The following is a 27521-nucleotide window of genomic DNA, read 5'->3' as shown; positions in this document are numbered from 1 at the left end:
TTTTTCCTTCGTATTTTGACATTTTGATTATTTAAACAATGTTCCGGACCATTTTGAGTGGGAGGATAACTCAAATATGATTATTCGAGTCATGTTCAAGCAATTTCTGCAAAAAAATTTGAGTCACCTCTCAACGTCCATCTCAAAACAGATGCGCCCTGGACTATATACGCAGACGACGCAAGCTACGATGCGCCGATTGAAGACGACGAGAGCCCAAGATGAGAATAGTCTGCAAAGATTAGTCCACAGATTTAACATAAGAGCAAAAAATTCAATATGACAATTTCGTCTCAGAAAACTAAAACAATAGTAATCAGTAAAGAACCATCAGATGTAAAATAGAAATTTATGGTATCAGTATTGATCAAGTAGTGGCAGTAAAATACCTTGGAATTACATTGTCAAGTTACGGAGACCTGGACAAAGAAGTGAAAAATCGAGTACAGAAAGCAAATAGACTGGCAGGATTAATAACACTATGTGGCGAAACCGACATATTAACACTGAGATGAAATCAAGAATTTATAAAGCCAATGTAAGATCAATAATGAGACCCGAGATGATCAGAAACAAGACTCAATACAGCCAAAACACAAAGACTACTGGAAACGGCAGAGATGAGAGTACTGAGAAGAATTACAGGAAATACGCTGAGAGATCGAAAGAGGAGTGAAGACATTAGAAGACAATGTAACGTACAGTGTATAAACCAATGAACACTAAACAAAAAAAGAATGAAATAACCACATGACCAGAATGGGGGGGGGGGACACGTGTGGTCAAAATAGCAAGAGATAAATCACAAATCGGTAATAGAAGTATAGGCCGACCGCTCAAAAGATGGAGAGACAACTTTCCATAGAGGTATCAATCCGCCAATGAACAAGTATTATTGTTTATAAAGAGGAAGAAGAAGAAGATTTTATTGTATATTTTATATTGACAAGAACGATCCTACACTTGTGAAAGTAGTCAATTCAGTAAATCATTTAGCCTAGCATTCTCTTATTAAACAACAGGCTCACAAAATTTTTTGGTGATTGTTAGTAGTGTTACACAATTGCCCCACGTTGGGCGCCACCGTGAGTCATTTAAACTCGTTAAAAAACAAATGTATTTTGCTTTTAAAACCTCATAAATTTGATCCTTGTACTACGTAATCTCACCTTCTTACTATTCATTTTTGTACATTTCCGTACATTTTTCTTATCTGCTGGATTATTTTCTTCTTCGTTTTTTGTCTCAAAAGACTGGATATTATATTCTGAACATTTTTCTTCTTCTGGTGCCGTACGCTGTGCAACTTGTAGGTGTTCATTCTGGTTAGATTATGCTTAGAGATTCTTCTGCTCTTCTAATTATTATACTTATATCAACAATGTGGCGCCAGTTTCTTATGTCTCTGAGCCATGATTTGTCGTCTCTTAAATATGGCCCAAATGTGAGACTTTCTAATATTTAGCCATATTTAGAAGTACCATTTGCGTGTTAGCTCTGCGTAAGACCTCTTCATTCGTACTACGATGACCCATGGAATGTGAAGCAACATTCGGAGATATTACATTTCGAACCCTTCAATACGGTTTAGCAATTTTATTTTAAGTGACCAGATCTCGATACCATACATTGTTATTGAATATATTTCTTTTCCCCAAATTTTGTTGTATAGTTAATAAATTAATGGATTAATAACTATTTTATACTAATTGAATACATCTTTTCAGGGAAAACAAATCTACTATCAAACTCTTGTCATTGAAAATGTGGAGAGTGATGGACAAACTACGAAGGATACTCTTCACGTTAAGTGTTCCATATATTCCTTAAAAAATCACACGCTAACTAAGAGGAACGTGTTACCTGCAGGATTTCAGGAACCAGAGTAAGTTAACTCGATCTTAATTATCATTTTCTTCTTTCATATAAAAGAATTTTTACATAATTTATTGATATAGACAACAATCTATTAAAGGTTTGATCTCAAACAAATAATAGCGCTGATTCCTTGTTTTTTCTCTGTCTCATCTTCTAGTGTTTATTACTATCTTATTATCCTAAATTTATAATAGTCTGGGCAGATTACCGGAAAATGGGCCATTTGTGGGAAAAGTTATGCAATTTTATTGCGAGAATCGAATTTTATGATTTTATATTAATAATATAGGTATGCAAAGTCCTCAGATAGTGTGCTATTTTTTTATAAACAAATTAGCGCTCCGAAATCGTGTTTTTTTTTCAATTATTGCTCTGTAACTCCGAAGATTTTAATTTTACACCAAAAACACCCAAATAAAAATTCACCGTAATTTAATTCTACATAGAGATATTTTTCCCGATTTGCTTGGATGAAAATGTTCCTCGAAAAATCCGGGTTTCCCAACAAAATCGTTTATTTTCAAATAAAATTTTAGGTAAGTACATAATTACCTACTTATCAATAATTAAGTAACTTTATGACATAAAAGCTTTTGTGGTATAGATGAGATTTCCAGGAACCGATGGAAATTGAATTAATAGTTTAGCAACAATTAAATTGTTAATTAACAATTTACGGTCGCAATATTAACCATAATAATTACGATACATCGAAATAACTATGATTTCCGTATAAAAAGGCACTATACCTATCAAACGTACTTTACAGAATTGAAATTGGACTATTTAAGCGGCCTCAGGAAGGTGTTAAAATTATAGATAAACATTTTATTGGCTTATAAACAAATAGAAATATCTCGGTAACTATTAGATTGAATTACATTAAGAAAACGTTATTGGAAAGGACGCTGTAGGATGCTTCTTTTACAAGAAAAAAATTAATTGCGTTGAGTGGTGCGACGAAGTTATAAACAATAGGATGATAATTTTTGAACCATTACCTTTTTATTTCGGTCCTCTTTCTATATAGCAATTTTCATATCTTCAAGTACATAAGGAGTCAGTATAATATAGAGGATATATGTTAGAGGCCTTGTAATTCAAATACAAGACTCCTAAGTATTATAATAATAAAAACGATCGGTATTACGCCTGAAAAATACCAAAAATACCAAAATATTAATCAAAAATCAGGTTGAAGAAAATAGAATCTTAAAGTTCAAAATCGTTATACGTTAAAAAAAATGTATTTTCTTCGCTTCCCATGGAACAATTTTCTTCATTCTTTTTTATTCACAAGTAACTCGAGTAGAGCCACCTAACTCATGCATTCCTAAATGCCAAAGATAGTTTTGTTATAAGAAATTAATGTTTTTATAATAAAATAAAACTATACAGTTTCCAGACTTTTTTAGGAAAAGTTACTACACGTGTACCTTTTAACGTTCAAAATACAAATATTGTCTTTTGAGAGCTGTATAATTAATTTAAACAAATTAAAAATTTTGTTGTCTATTAAACACATTAACTTATTTTAAAAAACCAAAGGATCTTTCGCAGTTACTAATTTAGTTGGATGGCTCCATTCGACTTACTTGGAAATAAGAAAAGAATGAAAAAAATTGCTTTATGGGATGCAAAAAAATACATTTTTTTAACGTATACTGATTTTGAACTTGGAGATTCTATTTTCTTCAACCAAATTTTTTATTGGGATTTTGGTATATATATATAGTCCGTCCGCTATAACTTTTCCCATGCGGTACGATTCATTTTCAATCAAATTAAGTCAAAACAGAAAGTGAAACGTACGCCGATGTGTGTAGTATATATAGTATACAAAATGTATATACACATCGACGTTCGCTTCAATTTATGTTTTGACTTAATTTAATTGAAAATGAATCGTACCGCATGGGAAAGTTATAGCGGACGGACTATTTTTTTTTATATTTGTATGTATATATTTGGGATTTTTCACGCGTAATACCTTTTTTTTTGTTTTACTTCATTATTTTTTTTTGTAGTTATATTGACGACTTATGTAATTTAGGAAAGTATTTGTTATTGTTTTGTTTTCTGACTCTTTGTAAGCATTTCAACAATAAAGCACATTTCTGTTCTCAATTGTATTCTGAAAATACTCGGAAAATGTATACCGTGAAATGGGGTGAGATTGATCAATTTTAACTTTATTTGATTTATATTTTAAACGTTTTTGTGACTGTTCTATATTTAAACACTTCACGTGTTATATTAATATCTAAAGAGTAATGATTTAACACTAGTTTTGTTTTAATTATTAAGAAAATCCACTTATCTCATAAAAAAAGGGTGATCAATCTTAGACCCGTGACTGGGGTGAGATTGATCATGATGATTTTATAGCATGAAACAGTAGTGCTTTTAAATATAATATGATCAATCTTAACCCTGACTAATTCGGTCAGACAGTTTTTCGAATTTTTACAAAGGAGTGAGATTGATCATGCGGGATGAGAATGATCACACTATTTTTATTGTACTATTCTTTATTTTTACAAAAAAAAAAACATATTTTAACAACTAAAAATGTAATTCAGAACAATTATTAAAAAAAGAAAATTTGATTTAACATTCTTTTATATTAATTTCTCCGCGAAAATGATATTTTTGTATCCTATCAGAAATCGTCTCAAGTGTCGGATCTGGTAGTAAGGCAACTACTTCCTTGAAGGGAACAGTGGATATGTCATTTTCAATTATTTTGAAAATCTTGGTTTCCCAAATGGTGGGTCGCGACCCGGTACCGGGCCACGAAAGCAAAATGCCGGGTCGCCTCGCCATCGCATGGATAAGGAATCCATTTACAATGGACGTAGAATCCAAGATAGGACTTCCGGATTGAGATATTGAGTCAGTAATTAAACTATCGTGTGATAGGACACTCAAAGACATATTTGACAAAATAACACTGACAGATTTTTGGCTGTCTTGCCGCCAGGAGTACCCAGTTTTAACAGAAAAAGCGATAAAGTTTCTAATTCCTTTTGTTACGACCTATAAGTGTCAGGCAGGGTTGTCAATACTGGTTTTCCTCAAAAATAAACATAGGAACCGTTTGGAAGTCAAACTAGACGTGAGGATAAAATTACCATCTTTTCCTCCAAACGTGAAATTTTTAGTTAACCAGAAACAACTGCATATATATATTAACAGCACTACATGCCTTAGAGGCCCTTGGTCAGAAAAAACTGCATACTTCTCATTAATAAATTATTTGATTTTTATTTTGTTTTATTACATTGACATTCTTTATTAAATTATATAAAACTAATAAATATTTAAATACGTTTTCTTGTGCACTCACACCAGAGTAGGCAAAAAATTAGTGGGTCACGAAAGATAAAGAAAAAAATAACCGGGCCACGGAAAAATAAGTTTGGGAAACGCTGACTTAGAGGATATCCCCAATCTGCACACGTTAAAATGCTATTTATAATGGCTACTTCTTCTTCATATGTGAATACACATTGTCCACCTATTTTCTTAATCTTCCTTCCATGGTACTTGTTATTTAAAGTCCCGTAGGACAATTTGTATTTTTTTGCGGCTTTTCTTAGCGATAATCCATTTTCCAATACATCGTGCAACGCTTGATTAACTTGTTCTTCATTAAAATTGCCATATGTTCTACTGCCTAATTGTCTTTTGTACGTTCTTCTCATTTTGATTGATATTCTTAAATCTGTAACAAAAATTATAAATTAATTTCTGAAACGTACGTAACGTGGGGTTAGATTGATCACTTGATCAATGTCACCCCATTCAATATTATCCGCCATCTTAAAAAAGCTGGCGTTAGTTAAAATGCTAGATACTTAAAATTATTATTACAGAACCATACAAAATAATTTTATAACACTAGAAATAGCGAACTTACCTCTGTTCTTCCTCTACCATCAAAAGTACACAAACTATAAAAATAGGACAAAAATTATGGTTAATTTCAAAGCCACAGAACTACTTCCCAATGCCAATTGCAAACTACCAACGACGTGAAGTGATCATAGTCAAGATCCAAGAAATGAATAGTGCCACGCCCAGAAACAATTTTACATTGTTGCCGGTTGTATCTACATATATGTGATACAACGACAAATGATCAATTTCACCCCGGGAGATCAATCTCACCCCATTTTACGGTATTCCTTTTACCTGCGGCGTTTTTCAAGAAATCAATCAAGAGTTTTTCAAAAATGTTGTAGTTCCTGATAATGTGATAATGACTCTGTGTCGTTTTCATGCGGCCACCCTGTATATAAGTAAAGTTTATTATCCATTATTGTTTAAAATTGTTTATCCATTATTGTTCTAAAAGATGAATAATTTATCATATCGTTGAAAAGCATTTTTTTCAACCAAATACATAATTATATGGGCTTTGAAAAACCTTGCAGCTTTGTTTTATTATCATTAAAAGTGCATATTAGCTGCAAACTCAAATCTTTAAATCTTTTACGGACGTATTTACGAAGTCAATACTTACTTTAGACAATACCTGAAGATGTATTATTAGTTATAGACGGTAATTTATTTATATAAATATTTATAGGCTGTCAATAAAAATTTCCTGGTGTTGAAGGACAGTAACCCTGGGCGAGTAACCAGTTATAATTATAAATATAAACACAGAAAGCGTCTTCATAGCCTTGAGGTATTTTACAAATTAATACTCTTAATTTTTTACCGATATATTTACCAAACAATCCAAACTGTTTATACAGTAAATTTCAGGTAAATGGTATGTAAATTAACGTTTATGGCAATAATGAATTAAAGTTGAAAAGTTTAAAGATTGCCACCCATCGATTTTTAATGGAGATTATATCGAGGAGTGGCGGGATGATCTGAACAATATTTGAATATACACATAGTTTCAAAAGTTATGCATCACCCATAATTTTTGCTACTATTAACTATTTTTAGAAACTACTGTTATAAAAAAAGGAAACGTCAAACAATAAGGAATGTACGTAATTTTTCCCTTGTTGCCATATTCTAAATTTTAAGAAATATATATGGAATAAGCAGATTTTATTGACATGCCATTCCTATTACAGCAAGCATTTCATTGGGTAGAATTATTAATGACATAGTGACGAGTTTATATGACGTTATTATTATATTTGGATAGATTATAAATGGTAACTGACATCTGTCATAATATTGGAGGTTAAATAAAATGTCAAATTATTGTTTTCAAATTATATTTTATTCATTTAACTTATTTTAATGACAGTTTATTTTTTAACCCATTCCCTTCCCTATCCTTGATTGTTCGATTAGGTCCGGAATAGGTTTGTTGTAATAATATGGTGGGTTTAGTTAGGCGTTAATTTTAAGAAATGTTCCTGTCTAAATGGACACAGCTCCCAAAAGCCATAAAAGAAGAAGAAAAAAATAAGCAAACAATAATCTTACATAACCTTTTATTCCAAAATGACTTTGACACTATTATTACAGATAGTAATCTTTGTCTCACAGTCCTAAGGACAAAGAGAAACAGTGTAGCCGGTAGTTGTTTTGGTAAATATACATATTTTATGTTTTTTATTCGGCAAAAGCGCTGCCCTGCTAAACCTAACGGTAGCAAAAAAAAACTAATATATAAGGAAACATTTGTTGAATTTGTTTGTCGTCAAGTTTGTACTGGTGGGTTATGATGTAATTAAATCTATGACGTGCATTCCTAATTGTTTGACTTTCAGTTTAGATCATTTATAAAAAAAACTATCATAACGGGGTTTTAAATAAAAAAAATAAAAACTAAAAAATTATTTTCTAATTATAATGTATCTAACAATTTTAATATCGTGTATTTCTATCACGGGCATCGATGCAAGCATGGATTGGAGCTCTAAACTGGTAACAAGTCCATCAATCATTTCATGTGGCAGATTCTTCCATTCTTCTCTAGAGGAAATTGTAAGTTCATGATAGGTTCAAGTACTTCTTTGGGTATGAACAGCTCCGTGACATCCCATGCATGTTCAATGTGGTTCATATCTGGTGACATCGCAGGCCACTCCAAACGACAAATACCTTCTGTCTCAAGATAGTCATTAAGCGCTTGAGTCATATGTAGGCGAACGTTACCATCCATAAATACATAAATTTCACCCACAGCTCCTCGCCACAATCCCATATGAGGTTCTAAAATTCTTGTGATATAGGTACTTTTGTCCTGATAAAGTCCTGTCAAATATTAGTCCAATGGTCCTAAACGTGCTATACGGTGTGCACTCGTAACAGTGGAGCAGTAGCAGGCATTCTGGCTGTGATTCCAAATTCCCTTAATCTGTTTCTAACGGAATTGGCACTTTACGAACCGAATATTAGGAGCCACGGGGTGCTCAAGGATCATTTCGCAGTTGTCTATCTGTAACATGATATGTACGCAAAGTCTGCAGATGTAAATAACTCCTAACCGCCATTCTTCTCTGTTTTACCATAGACCTGGATGGATTCCTCTTTCAAGAAAGGTATCTTGTAATTTTTCTTAAAAATGGATAGTTTTCGAGTTTTAAGTAGGCGATTTAAAATCTGAAAAATGCGAAAATACGCATTTTCGAGGCTTAAAAACTCATATTTAAATTAGTATTTTTGAGGTTGCCAGATACTAAAATTGAACATTCAGCTTCAAGATTCTGAAGAGTGATCGCGTCTAACCTTAATTTATACTGTTGTTTTTATGCCGAAAAATGCAAAAAACGCATTTTTGGATTTAAAATGGTTTATAAATTTAAAACTATCAACTTTTGAGAAAAATGTCAAGAAACTTATTTTATTTAGAATATCCCAAAGAGTCTAGAAAAAATATTTTTCGGAGGAAAGTAGGAGATTTTTGAAATAGAGCTCGCCGCACCGGCAAAATAATCGGATAAACACTCATATTTAACAATTAAAAAACAACGGTATAAATTAAGATTAGACGCGATCACTATTCAGAATCTTGAAGCTGAATGTTTAATCTTTAATTTAAGTATCTGGCAACCTTACAAATACTAATTTAAATATGAGTTTTTAGGCCTCGAAAATGCGTATTTTCGCATTTTTCAGATTTTAAATCGCTTATAACTCGAAAACTATCAATTTTTGAGAAAATTTACAAGATACCTACCTTTTCTGTTTAGAATGACCCATAAAACTTAAAAATATATGTTCCGGAGCAAAAAAACGTGATCTTTTGTATTTGTTTAAAAAAATTGTTTAAACAATTTCTGCCCAAAAATTTCGCCCGGCACCCTTCAGATTTGTTTAAAGTGGACATTTTTGAATAGGAATCCACAAACAAACCGAATCAGAAATTTTTTCAGATGGGAGCGGTCTCACCACATGGACTACCTAGTTCTTTTTTAATTCCCTCCCTCCAGCTTTTTCTCGTCCTTTCTGTTTTGCTTTTCCCTTGTGGTGTCCACGTCAAAATCTATTTAGGAATCCTATCGGAACCAACTCTTGTTGTTGGTTGTTAACCTCTCACCTGATCACAACCTTGTGTAAATTCCGAGCAAGGATGACATACATCCACATGTGATATATTTTTAATCTTAAGACATCGACTTATTGTCGATTACTACACAGCTCATAATGTAGCAATAATGTTATTTTGAGGTTTTACACCTATTCAAGTGGCTAGTTTCAATTACTTGTACACTGGACGTTTACACTGACGATGGTCAGTTTGACCGAAAACGTTTTGTTGTACTTCCACTCCCTTGTGGATAAATTTTAAGAATTTTTTAATAAATTATATACCTACATACAACAGAAGTGTTTACTTCATTCTACGTTGTCTTAACAAAGGTATACAGCCAACTACAGGGTTTACCCTTTTAAAGTTTTAAAAATAATATATTTATAATTCTTTATCCTAATTAATGATGTCAATCGGATTTCATCAATTGCCGAAATATATTAATGATATGCCAAAATATTTGTTAATGTTAACGAAAATAATGATATTCCATAACATCAACTCTAGAATTGAAATTTGTGTAGCACAGCAAAAATACGACACCATGACACCAACACGGAACTGTCCGATCTTGTATAAGCGTCCACATGGTATTTTAATAAGAAAAACGTAATCGCGATTACATTGAGAATTTTAGAATTATATTAATTAAATAACCAAAAACATTTATTATTATCAATAATATAAATTTTCTAAAACAATTATTTAAGTTCAATATTCCAAAAAATACTAATTTTAGTTAAATATTTTAGACATTCGTACACTAGTCATACATTCAAACGCAAATGACAGTTCAGTGTTGCTGGTTGCGGTCAATAATTATGCTGTGAGCTGTGAAATAATCTATTTTAATGATTATGCCTCCACTATGATAATATTGTTGCTAATTAATATATTTCGACAAGTAATAAAAACCAATTGAAATAATTAATTAGAATAAATAATTATAGGTATTATTTTTATAGTAAACAGAAACAAAGAAAAATATCTCTGACAAGTAATGACATAAACGTGGCCATGATGAAAAGTCACATTCTAATCATAGAGTTATATATAGGGCTTTTCATCGATTGTCATTTGTTTCGAGCTTCTGTCATATGTTGTATAATCTGTGTATCATTATTAACATACACGGATTATACGAGATATGACAGAAGCTCGAAACAAATGACTGTGAATGAAAAGCCCTATTAGCATAGAGAGAGTGTCATTCAGAGCGAAGTGACGACACCATCTTTTTTATTTGGATTAGTGCTGTTTCACTCTTACGCATAGTAAAGCTGCTACAGTTGTCCTCCTCTTCCGTGCCTATATTCACACTGAATGTCATCATAGATTGTCGATACAATGTGTTAGAAAGAGATGCAGCAAACCAGTCCATGAGATCTTGTCGTCAGGAAGCGCGGAAGGTAGGCTCCCTCTATGTTAATATATACCTCTATGATTCTAATGCTTTGACAGTGCTCTTACGTCAAAAATTTTGACCTACGTAATCTTGCTTTTGTAGTAAAAATACTATATAAGCATTGTGCAATAAAAAAGAAAGCTTATTTTCTTTACTTTAAAATGGTGTATTGTACAAAATCCTAGGACTATTTTTAAACAATATGCTTCTTCAAAGTTTGACATACATATACCTACACATGCAATAGGTCCCACTAAGTTGGAACCATATGGACAACTTTTTTATAATTAACTTTATGAAAAAAGATTATTCTTTATAAAATGCTCTGCATAGTCTAGAACCTAAGATGCAATCTTCAGATAAAAAATTTTATCAATAGTGTACGAGGTATGTTAAAAAATATAAATTTCGCTCAAGAGTAAAGTACCTTTACACTTTCTTAATACCTTAGTACCTTTCTTAATAACACTTTTCGATCATCATTCTCTTCATCATTCATTTGCTTTATCCCTATGCGGGGTCGGCTTCCCTAATTGCATTTCTCCACCCAATTCTATCTTGGGACATATCAATGTTAATCCCCTTTACCAACATATCCTGCCTTATCGTCTCCCCCCAGGTCTTCTTTGGTCTTCCTCTCCTACTCCTTCCAGGAATCTGCACTTCAGTTATTCTTCGGATTGGGTGATTAACGTCTCGACGTTGAACATGACCAAACCATCTTAACCTATTCTCTCTCATTTTGGCATCAATTGGTGCCACACCTAGACTTCCCCTAATATACTCATTTCTAATTTTATCCTTCTTTGTCACTCCACTCATCCATCTAAGCATTCTCATTTCCGCCACATGCATTCGTTGTTCCTCTTTCTTTTTCACTGCCCAACATTCAGTTCCGTACATCATAGCCGGTCTTATGGCTGTTTTATAGAATTTTCCCTTCAGCTTCATTGGAATTTTTCTGTCACACAACACACCACTTCTCACACCACACTCGCTTCTTTCCACTTCATCCATCCAGCCCTAATTCTACTGCATGCATCTCCATCTATTTCTCCATTACTCTGTAATACCGATCCTAGGTCTTAAAACTATTGCTTTTCACAATCATTTCACCATCCAAAGATACCATTTTATTTGTAGTAGCTCCATCTTTAAATGAACATTCCAAATACTCTGTTTTTGTCCTACTAAGTTTTAAACCTTTTTCCTCCAGAGCTTGTCTCCACTGTTCCAGTTTTTGTTCCAAGTCTCTTTCACTATTTCCTACTAACACGACATCATCAGCATACATTAAGCACCATGGAATGTTACCCTGTAGTTTCACTGTTATCTGGTCCAAAACTAATGAGACTAAGCACAGAGCCTTGGTGCAATCCTACTTTCACATGAAATTTATCAGTCTCTCCCACACCTGTCCTAACACTAGTCGTTACTCCCTCATACATATCACTCACAATCTTTACATATCCACCAGGGACTCCTTTCTTATTGAGTGCCCACCACAGAATCTCTCGAGGAACTCTATCATATGCTTTCTCAAGATCAATGAATACCATATGAGCGTTTGTTTCTTTACTCCTGTATTTTTCCATCAACTGCCTTATAATGAAAATTGCATCTGTTGTTGATCTACCCTGCATAAAGCCAAATTGATTCTCGGATATTTCGGTCTCTTCACGTATCCGTCTATCAATTACTCTTTCCCATATTTTCATGGTGTGGCTAAGCAGTTTTATAGCCCTGTAGTTTGTACATTGTTGTATATCTCCCTTGTTTTTGTAAACAGGTACCAGTATACTGCTTCTCCATTCGTCTGGCGTTTGTCCAACTTCCATAATTCTATTAAATAGACCTGCTAGCCACCTTGTTCCTGTCTCTCCCAATGCTCTCCATACTTCCCCAGGAATATCATCTGGTCCTACCGCTTTTCCTTTCTTTATTTTTTGAAGCGCTTGAGCCACTTCCTCGTTGGTTATTTTGGTGACCATTGCTGCTACTGTATCCGTTGACTCTACAGGCTGTCTGTCAAATTCTTCATTTAATAAGCTGTCAAAGTACTTTCTCCATCTCTATTTGACATCCCTTTCGTGAACTAGTATTTTATTATTTTCATCTCGGATACATCTAATCTGATTAAAATCTTTTGCTTTCTTTGCTCTCTTTTTGGCTATTTTATATATCTTCGTTTCGCCTTCCCTGGTGTCAAGTTGATCGAATAGGTTTGAATACGCTTCTGCTTTGGCTTTTGCTACTGCTACTTTCGCTTCCTTTTTCGCCACCATATAGTTTTGAAGATCTGTGTCAGATCTGGTTTCTTGCCACTTTTTATATAATTTTCTTTTTCTTTTATTTTTCCTTGTACTTCACCACTTCACCACCACTTGATTTTTTGTGGTCCTCTCCGATATTTTTGTTTAGTTTCGCTTTTTACTTCGATGTCCAGAACAAGCAGCTTATGTTGTTGGCTTACTGTCTCACTAACTATTACCTTGCAGTCCTTGCAGTCCTTGCATTCCTTAATAACACTTTTCGATATTTCACAGTATCGAAAAGTGTTAAGAAAAGTTATTTGGAGTTAAAAATTATGTTAGAATATGCAATTATATTCTTCTAATTGAAAAAAATTAAAAATTTTAAAATTTTTCTTAAATTACGGATATCCTTGGATATCCTATTGATATCTTGTTAAAAGTAGTCCTAGATTTTTTTTGCAATGCACCATTTTAAAGTAAAGAAAATAAGCTTGTTTATTCCACAATGTTATACCTAAAATCGTAATGAATAATTTAAAAAATAATCCTAAAAAATATCAAAAATCATTAGAAGTATAAAACCTTGAAAAAGCACAACTTGCTTAAAAATAGTCGTATAACCAAATACAATAGACCGGTTTAAAGGTAATTAACTTTACTTTCTACTTAATGTGCCATTGCATATACCTAGAAATGCGTAGAAAGAAGTTACATAACAATGTTTGCGAAATAATGGGGAAAATATCCCAAAAATACTGTGCCCGCGAAATTTGAAAAATCCTATTTCAGAAACCATAAAAACTAGAGACTTTTACCAAACGTCACTTTGAAGAGGAAGGATGAAAATTATTTTTCGCTGAAGCAATGCCTATACCTATATCCCTGTAGAAAAAAGTTATGGGACAGAAAACAAAATTGCTTTCTTTCGTGTATTTTTTTGCTTTTCTTTTGAATATATTTTTGTAAAAAAAAATATTTTTGACTTTAAAATGTGATATTTCAATATTAAATTTACCCTGGAACAATTTTCCTGTAGACTTGTTTGTACCAAAAGTTCATAGAACTCACAGTAATTCACCCTGTGCCTAGGGACTAATTCACCCTTTTCTCAAAAACTCACCCATTTAAATAGTAGCACTTAGCGATTTTTTCAAATTTAGAGGTACATTGACCATATGAGAAAATAAAATCCCGTTAACGTTGTAGTTCCTTTCAGCTCTCTTATTTTGAACGTAATCAATAGCCTAGATTGATGATATAATATATTATCATTATCAATGGCATAGATCAAAAGTTTTTGGTTTTAAGCCATTCACATTTGCCAAACTATACTGATTTTGGCAGTGTAGACTCAGCAGCAAAAGAAAATGTCATATATGTTCCAGAAGACTGGCTTAATATTGTGGAAAAGTGTAGAAGTAAATAGAAGTTCATTATAAATAAAAAGACAAATAAACATTTTTTCAACTATTAATTTAGATAGACGGATTTGCAAAGTAACAAGACACTTACTCAACACACACACACTACACATTACACCTGAGTAGTGACAAGATATACAAATACGTGGCTAAAGGTTCTAGTTCTAAACCAAGGCCAGAATCAGAGAAAAAAAAATTTAGATAGAAGTATGAGAAAGAGGATGAAAAACACTTACACAATCCTGTAAACTGGTTGAAAATTCAACTGATCAGACTACAAAGGGATAATCCTTACGAGAAAATGTACAAGGAAACATTGCAGAATGTGGCGGAGTTGAATGTTCTAAACACAAATCTGACTGGAAAAAAAGGAATGCCCGTAACTTTAAAGATATAGTGCCATACGAAAAACTTTATCCCTTAAAGAGACCTGTTGATGAGTTGAAAAGCAAGACATGATCGATCTGCTATCGTTTATTCCTCTGGTGCATCACACGTTTTTCTTAGATTTCAACACAGCAGATGAGTTGAAGATAATATTGGACCTTTGTCATACCATGAGAAGGAAATCGATAAAATGACTGGGGAGAGGAAGGTAATGAAGAACTACGTGACGCAAGCCAGTAACATAAAACTTTTAGAAAACCAAAACTAAATGTAGTTTGCTAATAAAGTAACACTATTCACGTTAAATGTTCAATACAATTCATTGCTTCTACCTTGCATTGGTAAGAATGAAAGTTTTTTTTTGTATAACAACTGTACGATGTTTGTATACTGCTATCTGGTCACAAATGACCAATTATAAGTTATTTTCTGACCTAACTTAATAAACAACAAATACTTAAATCTAAGGGCTTGCCCTATGGCTTACTCTTATTTGAGGCGCTCAGAGCAACAGTGGCCTAATCCCAAAAACGAAATTTTGAGATAAATGCAATCTTTGCATTCGTATTTCCATTATGCTTATGGGATGGCGCTACAAATTAGGTAGCGCCATTTAGCCAAATGTAGAGGTAGGTTGTGTAGACCCTTGTTAAGCGGAAGATTTAATGTTGCTGCTTTTATTGATATATTAATCTAAAAAAGAATGTGTGTGTACTTTGTACGCACGTAAGAAGTTATACTTCTATTATATGATTATATGATTATAAACGAAATTAATATACTTTTTATTTATATTTTATTTAAATATTAAATTAATTTATACTAACTACTTCTCAAACATTTTTATTAAAACAGTGCCAAAAATTAAAATAATAAAAAAATAAAACACACACAAACACATTAAAAATGCCACAAATGATTTCTGAACATTAATTGTCGGAAAATTTTTTAACTAAATACGTATTTTCTGAAAATAAAATTATATAATAAATATACTTACAATCATAAAATGTATAAAAAAAATAAAAGTTTCTATTGGGATTCGAACCAACTTACCACGCGGCTGGTATTTGCGTTGTATTGGGATTCGCTCGCATTAAAACTTCGCCACAGAGACAGCTTGTCATTATGTGCGAAGATCGTCTAACTAAACAGATTAACCTTTTGACATTTTTAACTTATGTAAATCAAATTATTTTGATTTTGAATTGAAATGATTTAGAATTGAAAAAATACAACAAAACATAGAGTAAGAAAACAATATATTAGGTGAATATTGATAGACATTTTCATGGTAATCAAATTATGTAAATAAAAGTATTACATACTACTTATGTATTTTGGTAGGTTCAAGGTAGGTATCGGAGCCCGTATAACGACTAATAAATTTCGCAATCACTTGCGCCGTGCAAAGTGGCTATGTTCAATTATCATAACAAAATTTGATCAACTATTTATAAAACACTTACCAGTGAAAGATTCTTTAGCTTTGAATAAGCGAGATCTGCGGCAGGCATACTAGTCACAGTTTGATGAGCTTTCACATTGGCATGCAACAATTATCTCTTCTATGTAAATAAGTCCAAAAATATAATATGAAAACTATTTAAAAAGGCAGTATAACCATTAACTAACTTTTTGTTTGTTGTTTCTCTTCCTACAAATTTTAAAACGCAACAAGCATACATTATAACCAAACCACAGTCCCACAGCTGCCATATTGGATAATTTTTGTCATGTCATTTGAACATCCAATCAGAACAAAGTTATAATGCGCATGCTCCCGGTCGCTAGGTTTTACCATATAAAATTTCACCGTCATTACGCCCGTAAAGAAGTATAACTTCAAAAATGCTTAATTTAAGACTTAGGCCATTGTTGCTCTGAGCGTCTCATTTTATCTATTAACTAATACACTACAACAACTAACATGCAGTAATACCACAGCACTAGTCTCTGCTTTTTACACTAAACTGTTATCATTGTATAACTAGACCATAAACAATGTAGATACTAATACATAATGTAGATAATATAGATAAAAATGTAGATACATAAACTTGTGTAGATAAACAATGCTGTTACACATTTACACTAACTCAAATGGTTTTGTCCTTATGCGTCTTCTCTTTAGTTCAGTGTGGTTCAGTGTTGTCAAGAAGCTGGATTGCCTCGACATACACATAACTATGCAGCCTCTACTCGTAACTTGCTGCTGTTTCTTGATTACTTCGGTTACAGTTTCCCTACCAGGTCCTGGTGGAGGTTGCTGTTACGGATATACCAAGCAGCATCAACAATTTTCCTCAGTACTTTGTTTTGAAATCTCTGAATAATATATAGGTTACTAGGCCCAGAGTTGGCACCCATATACCCATATTGGCTTCAGTACTTCTTTGTAAATGGATAATTAATTATTAATGAATAATGTTGAATTTTTTTCAATCATCCAATACAATTTCTTATATCTCATATCAAGCTTCCCTCTTTTCTTTTTTACATGGACTTTCCAGCGCAGCCTCACGTGTAGGGTGATGCCCAAGTATTTTGCTGATGTTGCATAAGGAACTTGGGTATCATTTATTCTAACTTGGAAATTTTCTTTATTTGTAAAGTTAATAAGTGCAGATTTAGATTCATTTAATCTTATTCGCCATTTTCTGATCCGGATATGTATTATATTTACTGATACTTACAAATTATCAGTCGCTTCTTCACTAGTGTCTTCTATCGCTAGTATAGTTGTATCATCCGCGAAGGTGGAAATAGTGTTTTGTTCTATCTCAGGAATGTGACACGTATAAAATAGGTACAGGACCGGGCCTAATAATACGCTCCCTTCTGGCACGGCAGATTTGATCTCCCTTAAATCGGTGTACACTTCTTCTTGTTTTACTCTGAAATATCTATTCGCAATGTATGATTCTAGGATTTCCGAATACTGTTTAGGCATGAACGTTCTTAGTTTATAGTTTAAACCCTCATGTAAGACTTTATCAAATGCCTGTTCTACGTCCAAGAAGATTGTAGAACAGACTTTCTTTTCTCTAATGTTTTTTCTATTATATTTTTTATTCTGTGAACTTGATCTATAATGGAATGTTTTTTTCTGAAACCAAATGGATTATTTGGTATTAGATTTTTTCTTTAATCTTTTCAATAGGAGTTTTTTAAATAGTTTTGACATCACCAGAAGGAGTGATATTGGTCGATAGGATGTCACTCCATTAGAAGGTTTACCTGGTTTGGCGATCCTAATGACTTCGGCTACTTTCCAGTCTGGTAACATATCTCAATCTAAAAGCAGCATTTATTAGGTATGTCAGCTTAGCTATGACTTTTCTTGGTAGATTTTTTAATAGTTCTCCTGTTATGAGATAATATCCTGGAGCTTTCTTAGGATTAATATTCCCATTTATCTCTGTTGATACTTCTCTAAATGATGCCAACGTTTTTCTTTCTTCCGTTTGGAATGGTTCTTCCGTTTGGAATGGTTCTTCTCATCTCAGTTCTTCACCATCATTGTCGTTGGGTTTGAACGTGCCTTCTAAATGATCTGCAAATCGTTCTGCTTTCTGTTTGTTACTTCTAGCCCAGTTGTTGTTTTCCAACCTTAATTTTTTTATTTTTCAAACGATTTTAATAAACTACTCTATTCCTCAGACATGCCTTAAAACGACTTTTGCCATTTTCATTTTCAACGGCTCAAAAATATTGTTAGAAATAATATTTGTTACCGCACATATCCTTATTTTACTTTAAGGTTTCTACGAAAAATGTTTCCTTTGTGCAATACCTCCTCATTTATTATGTATAGTCTCCTTTATGGAATTTGTTAGTGAATATTAAATAGAAAACATAGCCAAATATAAAAGACACCGAACAGCGTCAAGAACATGTTATGTAAGACAATAATGTTCATTTTATTCATCCATAAATTTAGATGCCAGAACAATTTTAAATATTTTAAAATGCAACTTCGTTGTAGGTTTTTTATTAGAAATTTAAAATATGTATATTTATTCACTCTTATTCAAATTTCAATGCATTACGAAATCATCCCGCTTTATTTATTACAATATAGATACATATTTTTATTGTTCTGAAGCTATTTCCTTGTGGCATCTTATGCAATTTACTATTTCCATAGTATGGTGAAGATATGTGTAGATGATGTGTTCTCAATATGGCCTCATGGATTATAGTTGTTGGACACATTCCTAAATAATATAAACGATAAAAAAGAGACAATAAAATTTACCATGGAAAAGGAATATATTAACACACTAGCTACCTTTCGTTGATGTTTTAATCTCAAAGAAGGATACTGACTGGATGTGAGACTCAAGTGTATAGAAAACCAATACACACCAACAGATATCTAAATTACAAATCAAATCACAACATCAATGTTAAAAAGGGAATCACTAAATTCTTATACGATAGAGCCAAAATTACCTGTTCTAACGAAAATTCATTCTTAGAAGAAAAACATTTGTTAACATCTGTTTTATTCAAAAAATGATTATCCTTTGTCGTTTGTAAATAAGGAATTTTCAATAATGGATCGAGTGGAACAGAACAACTTATAACGGAATCCTATAACATTCACAAGAAATAATACGAGGAAAATAACAATACCATACATAAAACTATTTTTTTTTTATTAATAAAATTTGTATGGCAAATATGTATGTATTAGTTTGTGTAATAGTTTGTGTATCGGATTTCTTCCAACAGCTGATGCTGTGTTGACAAATAATCCCGGACAAAAAATCTCCACAGATTCTTCCTGGACAAAAAAATCCCCAGACAAAATATCCCTACAAAAAATCCCCACAAATAATCCCCAGACAAATAATCCCCGGACAAATAATACCCACAAATTTTTTCGGACAAAATATCCCCATAAAAACTCCGGACAAAAAATCCCCAAGAAATATTTGCTGCTCAATAGTTCTCAAAAGTTTTCCGGTGAACGCAATCGATTCATATATTTTTCAGCCTCGGTGCATAAAAGTATAGCAATCGCCATGAAACCGCTTTACGGCACGAATATAATGGTTAGTAATAATTAAGGTGATACAGTAGCGATCAACAGGTAGCAAAAACGCGTTCCAAGATTGCGGCTGTAATTTTGAATATTTTTTCTAGATATTTGGCACACGTATTCGTAATATAATAAAGAATGGCGGTACAGAGCCCAATTTGAAAAATATATTATTATGTGGAAATTACTCTGTGATTAAATACAATATTAAAAAAACGAGCCTGTACCGCCATTAAGAAGAACAAAAAAATACACTTTCTTCAAATAAACTTTTTTATCCGATGCCTAGATTTTGGAACTACTAAAATTTTTTATTTCATTAGTAGTTCCAAAATGACACAAAATCTAGGCATCGGATAAAAAAGTTTATTGAAAGAAAATGTATTTTTTTGTTCTTCTTAATGGCGGTACAATCTCGTTTTTGTAATATTGTATTTAATTACAGAGTAATTTCCACATATTAATATATTTTTCAAATTGGGCTCTGTACCGCCATTCTTTATTATGTTACGAATACGTGTGCCAAATATCTCGAAAAAATATTCAAAATTACAGCCGCAATCTTGGAACGCGTTTTCGCTACCTGTTGATCTCTACTGTTTCCTCTTAAGATTAAGCATGAATTGTAATTTCGATTACCAAGTTGTGAATTCCAATGCCATGCCGAAAACTTCAAATTTTATATGACAAAAGAGTGTGAGTTTTTTCAAAAATCTTGGAAAATGTGGAGAATGAGTTAAAGCTGTGGGAATCATGTTGAAATTATTCGTGTAAATCTTTTGCTCGCTCTGCTTTGAATAACCCTGTTCAAAATATTGCCTATTCGTGATGATAAGTGCTGGTCCTGAAAACGATAATTTTGAATGTAATTCAAAAAACGTGTTCTTTTTTTGTAAATTTAACGTCAAAAATAAACTTACGTGCATAGAAAGGCCGCATATGAAATGCCTCCCGAAAAATGGTTTCTTACCTGTCGCTAAAATGGTCACATATGAATTGCCTCCCAAGCTTTAAATAAATTACATGCTTCTAATCTTTATGTGAAGGTGAAACGTTGCCACATCTTCGTCCCTTTGTAAATTTTTGGCAAAATTGGTATTTTGTTATTTAATTTTCAATCTTTATGTATTAAACATTATTCACACTAGGCGGTATTTATAAATTTCAATTAACTACTTATACATAATATACAATTAGTTTTATAACCATTATAATATATTTTATAATAACCATTATTTTTTGTTATTATAGTTATTAAGGTACCAAGGGTATTATAAGGATAATAACGCTTGAGGTCAATGGTGTATAGACCGAGGGCCTTCGGCCCGAGGTATATACGTTGACCGAAAGCGTTATTATTATAATACCCGTGGTGCCTTTAACGTTTAATGTCCGACTAAATTATTCTTTATGTGCAAAAAATTTGCATGAATTTTGAATTAATTAGTTTTCAAATAAGTACATTTACCAGAAATAGTCGTAACGTAATTGTGGTAACCATAGTTTTACTTAGAGTTTTATTTGTCAACTTGACAGTACTTAACTCGTTATTTAAATTTAATCACAATAATTGTGATCTAGAAGTACCTACGATCAGTGAAGTAATAGTTCAGTGCAGTGTTCGGTACATAAAACGCCTAGAAAGCCATCCAAATGCCCTGGCAATAAACTTGCTTGATACTAGTCAACAAACTCAGAGACTAAAACGTAAAAATCCACTGGACCTTATTTATAAATAAGTTTTATACATCACCGTAATTGTGTTTATATTTTAGATATATGTATTGTTTGTAAATGTAAAATGTATGTTTGTATGTAGCATATTATCGGATTGTCATGTTTGTTCCATACTAGAGGTCCAGTCATTGGACTGACCTCTCTAACGTATTTTTTTTTTACTTCAAACCCCAAAGACGCTTATTGTTAGAATTTTTATAACTAACAGATTGCTGAATAAACGTTTCAAAAAAAAATTTGAATTTAATAGGCCCTAGGGCGTTATTTTTCAATAACACGCCCTTGGGCGTTATATCGTACTTAATAGACTTCGCAATAATGTCATTATTTGTCAAATAATAAACCAGTCGGACATTAATAATTTAATGTCCGACTGGTATATTATTTGGCAAATAATGACATGATTTCGAAGTCAGTTAAGTATGATATAATGCCCTAGGGCGTTATTTTTAAAAACAACGCCCTAACGCCCTAGGGCAATAAATTTAAATGGCTAGTTAAATACTGTCAAGTTGACAAATAACAACCTAAGTAAAACTATGGTTACCACAATTACGTTACGACTATTGCTGGTAAATGTACTTATTTTAAAACTAATTAATTCAAAATTCACTCAAATTTTTTGCATATAAAAATAATTTAGTCGGACATTAAACGTTGAAGGCACCGCGGGTATTATATATAATAACGCTTTTGGTCAACGTATATCCCTCGGACCAAAGGCCCTCGGTATATGTATACACCATTGACCTCAAGCGTTATTATCTTTATAATACCCTTGGTACCTTAATAACTATAACAGAAAATACAAAAACATAATAAGTACATATTTTATTGAATTATTAAAAATAACATCACAAAAAACTTATCTGGAAAATATTACAAAATGTGTATAGAAATATAAAACTACAAAATATTTTTCCTAAATTTATATGATACTACTTTGACAAATTCTAATCTATTTATTTTACATTCTCTTAATTCTAAAATTTTTTCATTAGAAAATTTATTTTTGCTTTACTTTCGACAACATTTTTATTGGTGTCGAAACAGAATTCATTTTAATATAGGTATTTATTTGAAATTGTAAAATTATATCAATAAAATTATTAATGTTGGGATGAGGGCAGTAGAAAGAAGAATTATACTTGGAATGAACACTTTCGCATGGGTTTGTGGTTCTTTGTAAGGATGAAGAGTGCTCAGCCCAAAGATGTGGAGGAAATGTTGAATTTTCAAATATGTAATTATCAACAAGATAATCACAAAATTGGGTGACTCCTTCATCGACTGGTTTAATTTCTGCCAAACTTATAGCAAAAAAATCGCTAAGAACTTCAGGATATAAGGATGAAAGGCCAAAAATATAAATAAGAAAATGCGTAATTTCGGTTGAGTTAACACCTTTTTTCTGGTATTCTGGAGCTAATCCCAGTGATTGAACCTTTCTATACCATGCCCGTCCCAAATGAAAACGACATCCATGAAGATCTGCTTCAGGAAATTCCATACGAATACCATTATGAATGGAAATTTCAAAGTCTGAAGTTGTTACTTTAGAGGATAGAGGAAAATTAATTGTAAAACATTCTTCTATGATATATTTAAAAGCGAGATAATATGAAGACGACTTTTTATCTTGAAGTAAACAAAAGACAAGAGGAATAGAATGTCCATTTTTCAAGCCATGTATACTAAACAATTGAGTGAAAGAACGAGGACAGTATTCAAAAGTTCCGTCAACATACCAATTGGAAACAGTCGAAAGAAAACGAAGATTTGAAAAGCATGTTAATATAACAATATGATTTACCTTTGTCATTTTTAATTATAAAATTTTCATTTCTATTTGTAATAATAATAGAAGATAAATCAAGAGCTTGATGAAATTCAGATATATTTTTGGGCAGTTTAATTAAAGAATTAGTGGTTCTAGCATAATATAAATTTTGTCTCACCTTATTGATATCATTGATAGTAAATGTCTCTATATTTGTCTTCTTAAGTTCTTTACAGATGAGCCTCATTGGTTTTTCGCTGAGATCTTCCACGGCTGCTCTTTTGCTCGGCTGCTCTTTTTATTGGAAAGCACGGCTTTTCTATTGTAAACTTCGGCAGACAACTTCTCGTGGTTATGATCTAATATTGATTCAATTATCGTATTTTCACATCCCTGTGTTTTCACAAATGCTTTGCAGGTTTTTTTAGTACATTAGTACATATTTAGTACAATATAAACAAACAAAAAGATTAAGGTAAAAGTACCTATTCATGGAATAATTAAGAAGAGATAAGAATCGGAATTGGAATTACCCAGAAAAGCTGGCTATTAGATTGTCGGAACAAGTTTCTTTTCTAAAAAGAAATATGTCATACTGCGAAATATTTATGTTACCATATTTTATGTACATTTTAGTACCTATTTAAATTATGATTTGGCAACATTGTCTCATTATACAGAGATTAAGTAGACAAAATATCAGCCTAAATGTTTAACAAACCGGGGGCATTTCGATTGTACCTGGGAGGCATTTCATGTATGAAAATATCTACCTGAAATAGTGGGAGGCATTTCGATAACGCCGCATAGAAATCGGCCCACTTAAAAATTTGGTCATTTTTATGTCTCATATTTCCTAAACCTGTTGGCCGATTTAAGTGATTTTTTGAACATGTTATATCCTGATTCTTTAGCAATACCACTATAATAATATTGTTGCTAAACAGGCAAATTTTCATTGTATACCGGGTGTACCAATCAAACTGTGTTTTTTTCTCAAAGTTCGCATCACCCTGTGGAATATTCTAGCATTTATAAAATACTGAAATTAAAACCCAACTATAGCCTCAGTTTTTCTTAACATTCTGTTTTTTGATTCATTCGTTAATGTTGGATAATAAAAAAGTTAGGTACTTTAACAACTACACATGTTCTTCATCAATACACGGTGTTTCTAAATAAGTGCGACAAACTTTAAGGGATAATTCTGCATGAAAAAATAATGACAGTTGGCTTTATAAACGTATGTCCGCAAATGTTTCGTTTCCGAGATACAGGATGTTGAATTTTTCTTACAAACAAACAAACAAAGTTGGTGGGTTTTAAGACGTAGTTATTGCACATTTTTTGACATACAATTAAGATTAATATTCACTATTAGCGCGCATACGTGCAATATGACCGATCATATTACTCGTATACACAGTGGTGAATATAAAATTCTTAATTTAATTTTAAAAAATCTGCAATAACTATCTCTTAAAACCTACCAAATTTCATTTGCATATCTCAACTTTTTTTAAAGCAATAAATAAATCGTCAGTTTGTAAGAAAAAATTCAACATCCCGTATCTCGGAAACGAAACATTTGCAGACATACGTTTATAAAGCCAGCTGTCATTATTTTTTCATGAAGAATTACCCCTTAAAGTTTGTCGCACTTATTTAAAAACACCGTGTATTGATGAAGAACATGTCTAGTTGTTAAAGTACCTAACTTTTTTATTACCCAACATAAACGAATGAATCAAAAAACATAATGTTAAGAAAACCTCAGGCTATAGTTGGGTTTTAATTTCAGTATTTTATAAATGCTAGAATATTCCACAGGGTGATGCGCACTTTGAGAAAAAGCACAGTTTGATTGGTACACCCGGTATACAATGAAAATTTACCTGTTTAGCAACAATATTATCCCAGTGGTATTTTAAAAAAATCAGGCTATAACATGTTAAAAAAATCACTGAAATTAGCCGACAGGTTTACTAAATATGAGACATCAAAAATGACCAAATTTTTAAGTGGGCCGATTTCTATGCATGTAAGTTTATTTAGTCATCGGTTTCAATTCAATGCAAGCAGGATTTGAAAAACCTGCTTAAAAAGTTTTCAAAAGCTATGTTAAAAACCTGTGGTCTGCGTCTTCATAACAAAACTAAACATTCGTAATAGCGCAAAAAATTTTTATGGGTGCACATAGATCCTCGATTACGTTTTTACACAATTAAAAACAGGATATCGAATAATAATGCCCATAAGTTTGTTCCCAAAAGAACAAAAAAAGTCAAAATAATCGTTTAAAAACAGGATATCGATTAGTAATGCCCATTTTGTTCCCAAAAGCACCAAAAAGGTCAAAATGATCGAAAATTGTGTATAAGTTTCCTCGCAATGCGGGGTTCTGAGATTGGAATTGAAACTAGTGTAATGAAATTTCGGAAAAATTTCATTTGTTTTGATACATACAAAATTGTATTCTAATATATCTGCTCTCTAATGTTGGTTGCAATATTCAGCAAGGACAAAACAATATGCTCCCTCATTCGTCATGGAATACTAATTAGGTTTAACACGGCAATTTATGCATTTGTCAACACGTACAATAATATGAAATTAATTTTAAAAGGCAGTGATTGTATGATATTACCTATGTCAAACTGGTTTTAAAACAAGATAGAATGAAATATGTTCTAAAATTCTTATAAATGCGTCTAGAAGTAATTCAAATACCCTAAGCCCTAATATAATGATATACATAATATTTCTTGGGGATTTTTTGTCCGGATTTTTTGTGGGGATATTTTGTCCAAAAAAATTTGTGGTGATTATCTGCCCGGAATTTTTTGTGGGGTTTTTTTGTCCGCGTATCATTTGTCTGGAGATTATTTGTGGTGATTCTTTTTCTGGGTATTTTTTGTCCGGGAAGAATTTGTAGAGATTTTTGTCCCGGATTATTTGTCCTAGCTCCTTATTCCACGGCTTGTAAGCTTTAGGTGGCTGTGGTCACATAAAATTAAATTAGAAGAATTGTTTTACTAAGCAACAAAAACAATTTGTTTAATTACTTAATGTTTTGTATTTTAATAACGATTTCCGAAGTATAAGTCGAAACGTCAAATAAATTTAGTTTTAAACTTAAATTGTGAATTATTCCCAATATATAGTAAAATATTCCCTAAAAAATAGTATATTGCAGAGATATTAATTTTATTTGTGTTTTTTTCAGAGAAATCGAGATTTTAACGACCAACGAAACAATCGGCCGAGCCCCCGAACCGATCTTGGGTGTTGGAGTAAGGCAAGCTGGTAAATTAGTAACAGGAGAACTCAATGTATCACCAGGAACTCCCTTGCAAATGGAAATTTTCTTGGATAATGTGTCAGCACCGATTTATGGACTACTGGTGACTCATATGCAAGTAACTGATACGAAAACTCAAGAAGAAACTATTATTTACAACGGGTAGGTTATATTGAGACATCCGTTTATTCAGAGCTTATTAGTAAATAGTTTTTAAGTGGTGTTTCTATATTTTAACGCAACGCTAGATCCCAAAGAATCTTTAAAGAATATAGAAATAAAGTATTTGTCTTATTTTTATAAGTCCGTATTCTTTACTTTAGTACAATTTAGGGCTTTCCTTAGCTACCGAGAGCTACCCTCCGATATCGCTGCTAATGCCATTTGTATAAATTGTATGAACGCCTTATTTTGAACCTTATCCAGGAAAAATTAGATGAAAAACTAATCCCACAACAAGCAGGCTTTAGACCAAGTGCTGAACCTAACAGAGTGCATAGAGGAGGGATTTGAGAGAAAGAGATAGTGGGAGTAGCCTTGATAGACCTCACAGCGGCCTATGATACTATAAACCACAGAACCTTACTAACTAAGATCTATAACACTGTGCTTGATTATGACCTGGTAAATATCATTAGATTACTGTTGTGTAATAGACGCTTCTACGTGGTGCTAAATGGAAAGAAGAGCAAATGGAGAACCCAAAAAATAGCCTAGCTCAAGGAAGCGTTCTGGCGCCGTCCCTATTTAACATCTACACCAACGACCAACCAATGCACCCCCAGACTGAG

The 27521-nt window shown here is 32.4% G+C and overlaps 1 protein-coding gene across 1 annotated transcript in view; it reads left to right on the top strand.

Moving 5' to 3' along the window:
- Positions 1–27521, top strand: part of LOC114338817 (uncharacterized) — a 373188-nt gene that overhangs the window by 333377 nt on the left and 12290 nt on the right. Inside the window, exons 3-4 of the mRNA XM_050643757.1 lie at positions 1728–1885; positions 26656–26892. Of these exons, the coding sequence (XP_050499714.1) occupies positions 1728–1885; positions 26656–26892 (395 nt within the window). The remainder of the gene's footprint in view (positions 1–1727; positions 1886–26655; positions 26893–27521) is intronic.

The sequence above is a fragment of the Diabrotica virgifera genome, chromosome 2 (assembly GCF_917563875.1).
Source record: "Diabrotica virgifera virgifera chromosome 2, PGI_DIABVI_V3a".
Taxonomy (NCBI): domain Eukaryota; kingdom Metazoa; phylum Arthropoda; class Insecta; order Coleoptera; family Chrysomelidae; genus Diabrotica; species Diabrotica virgifera.
Note: the sequence above shows the minus strand (reverse complement) of the source record. Positions and strands in the feature narration are given on the sequence as shown.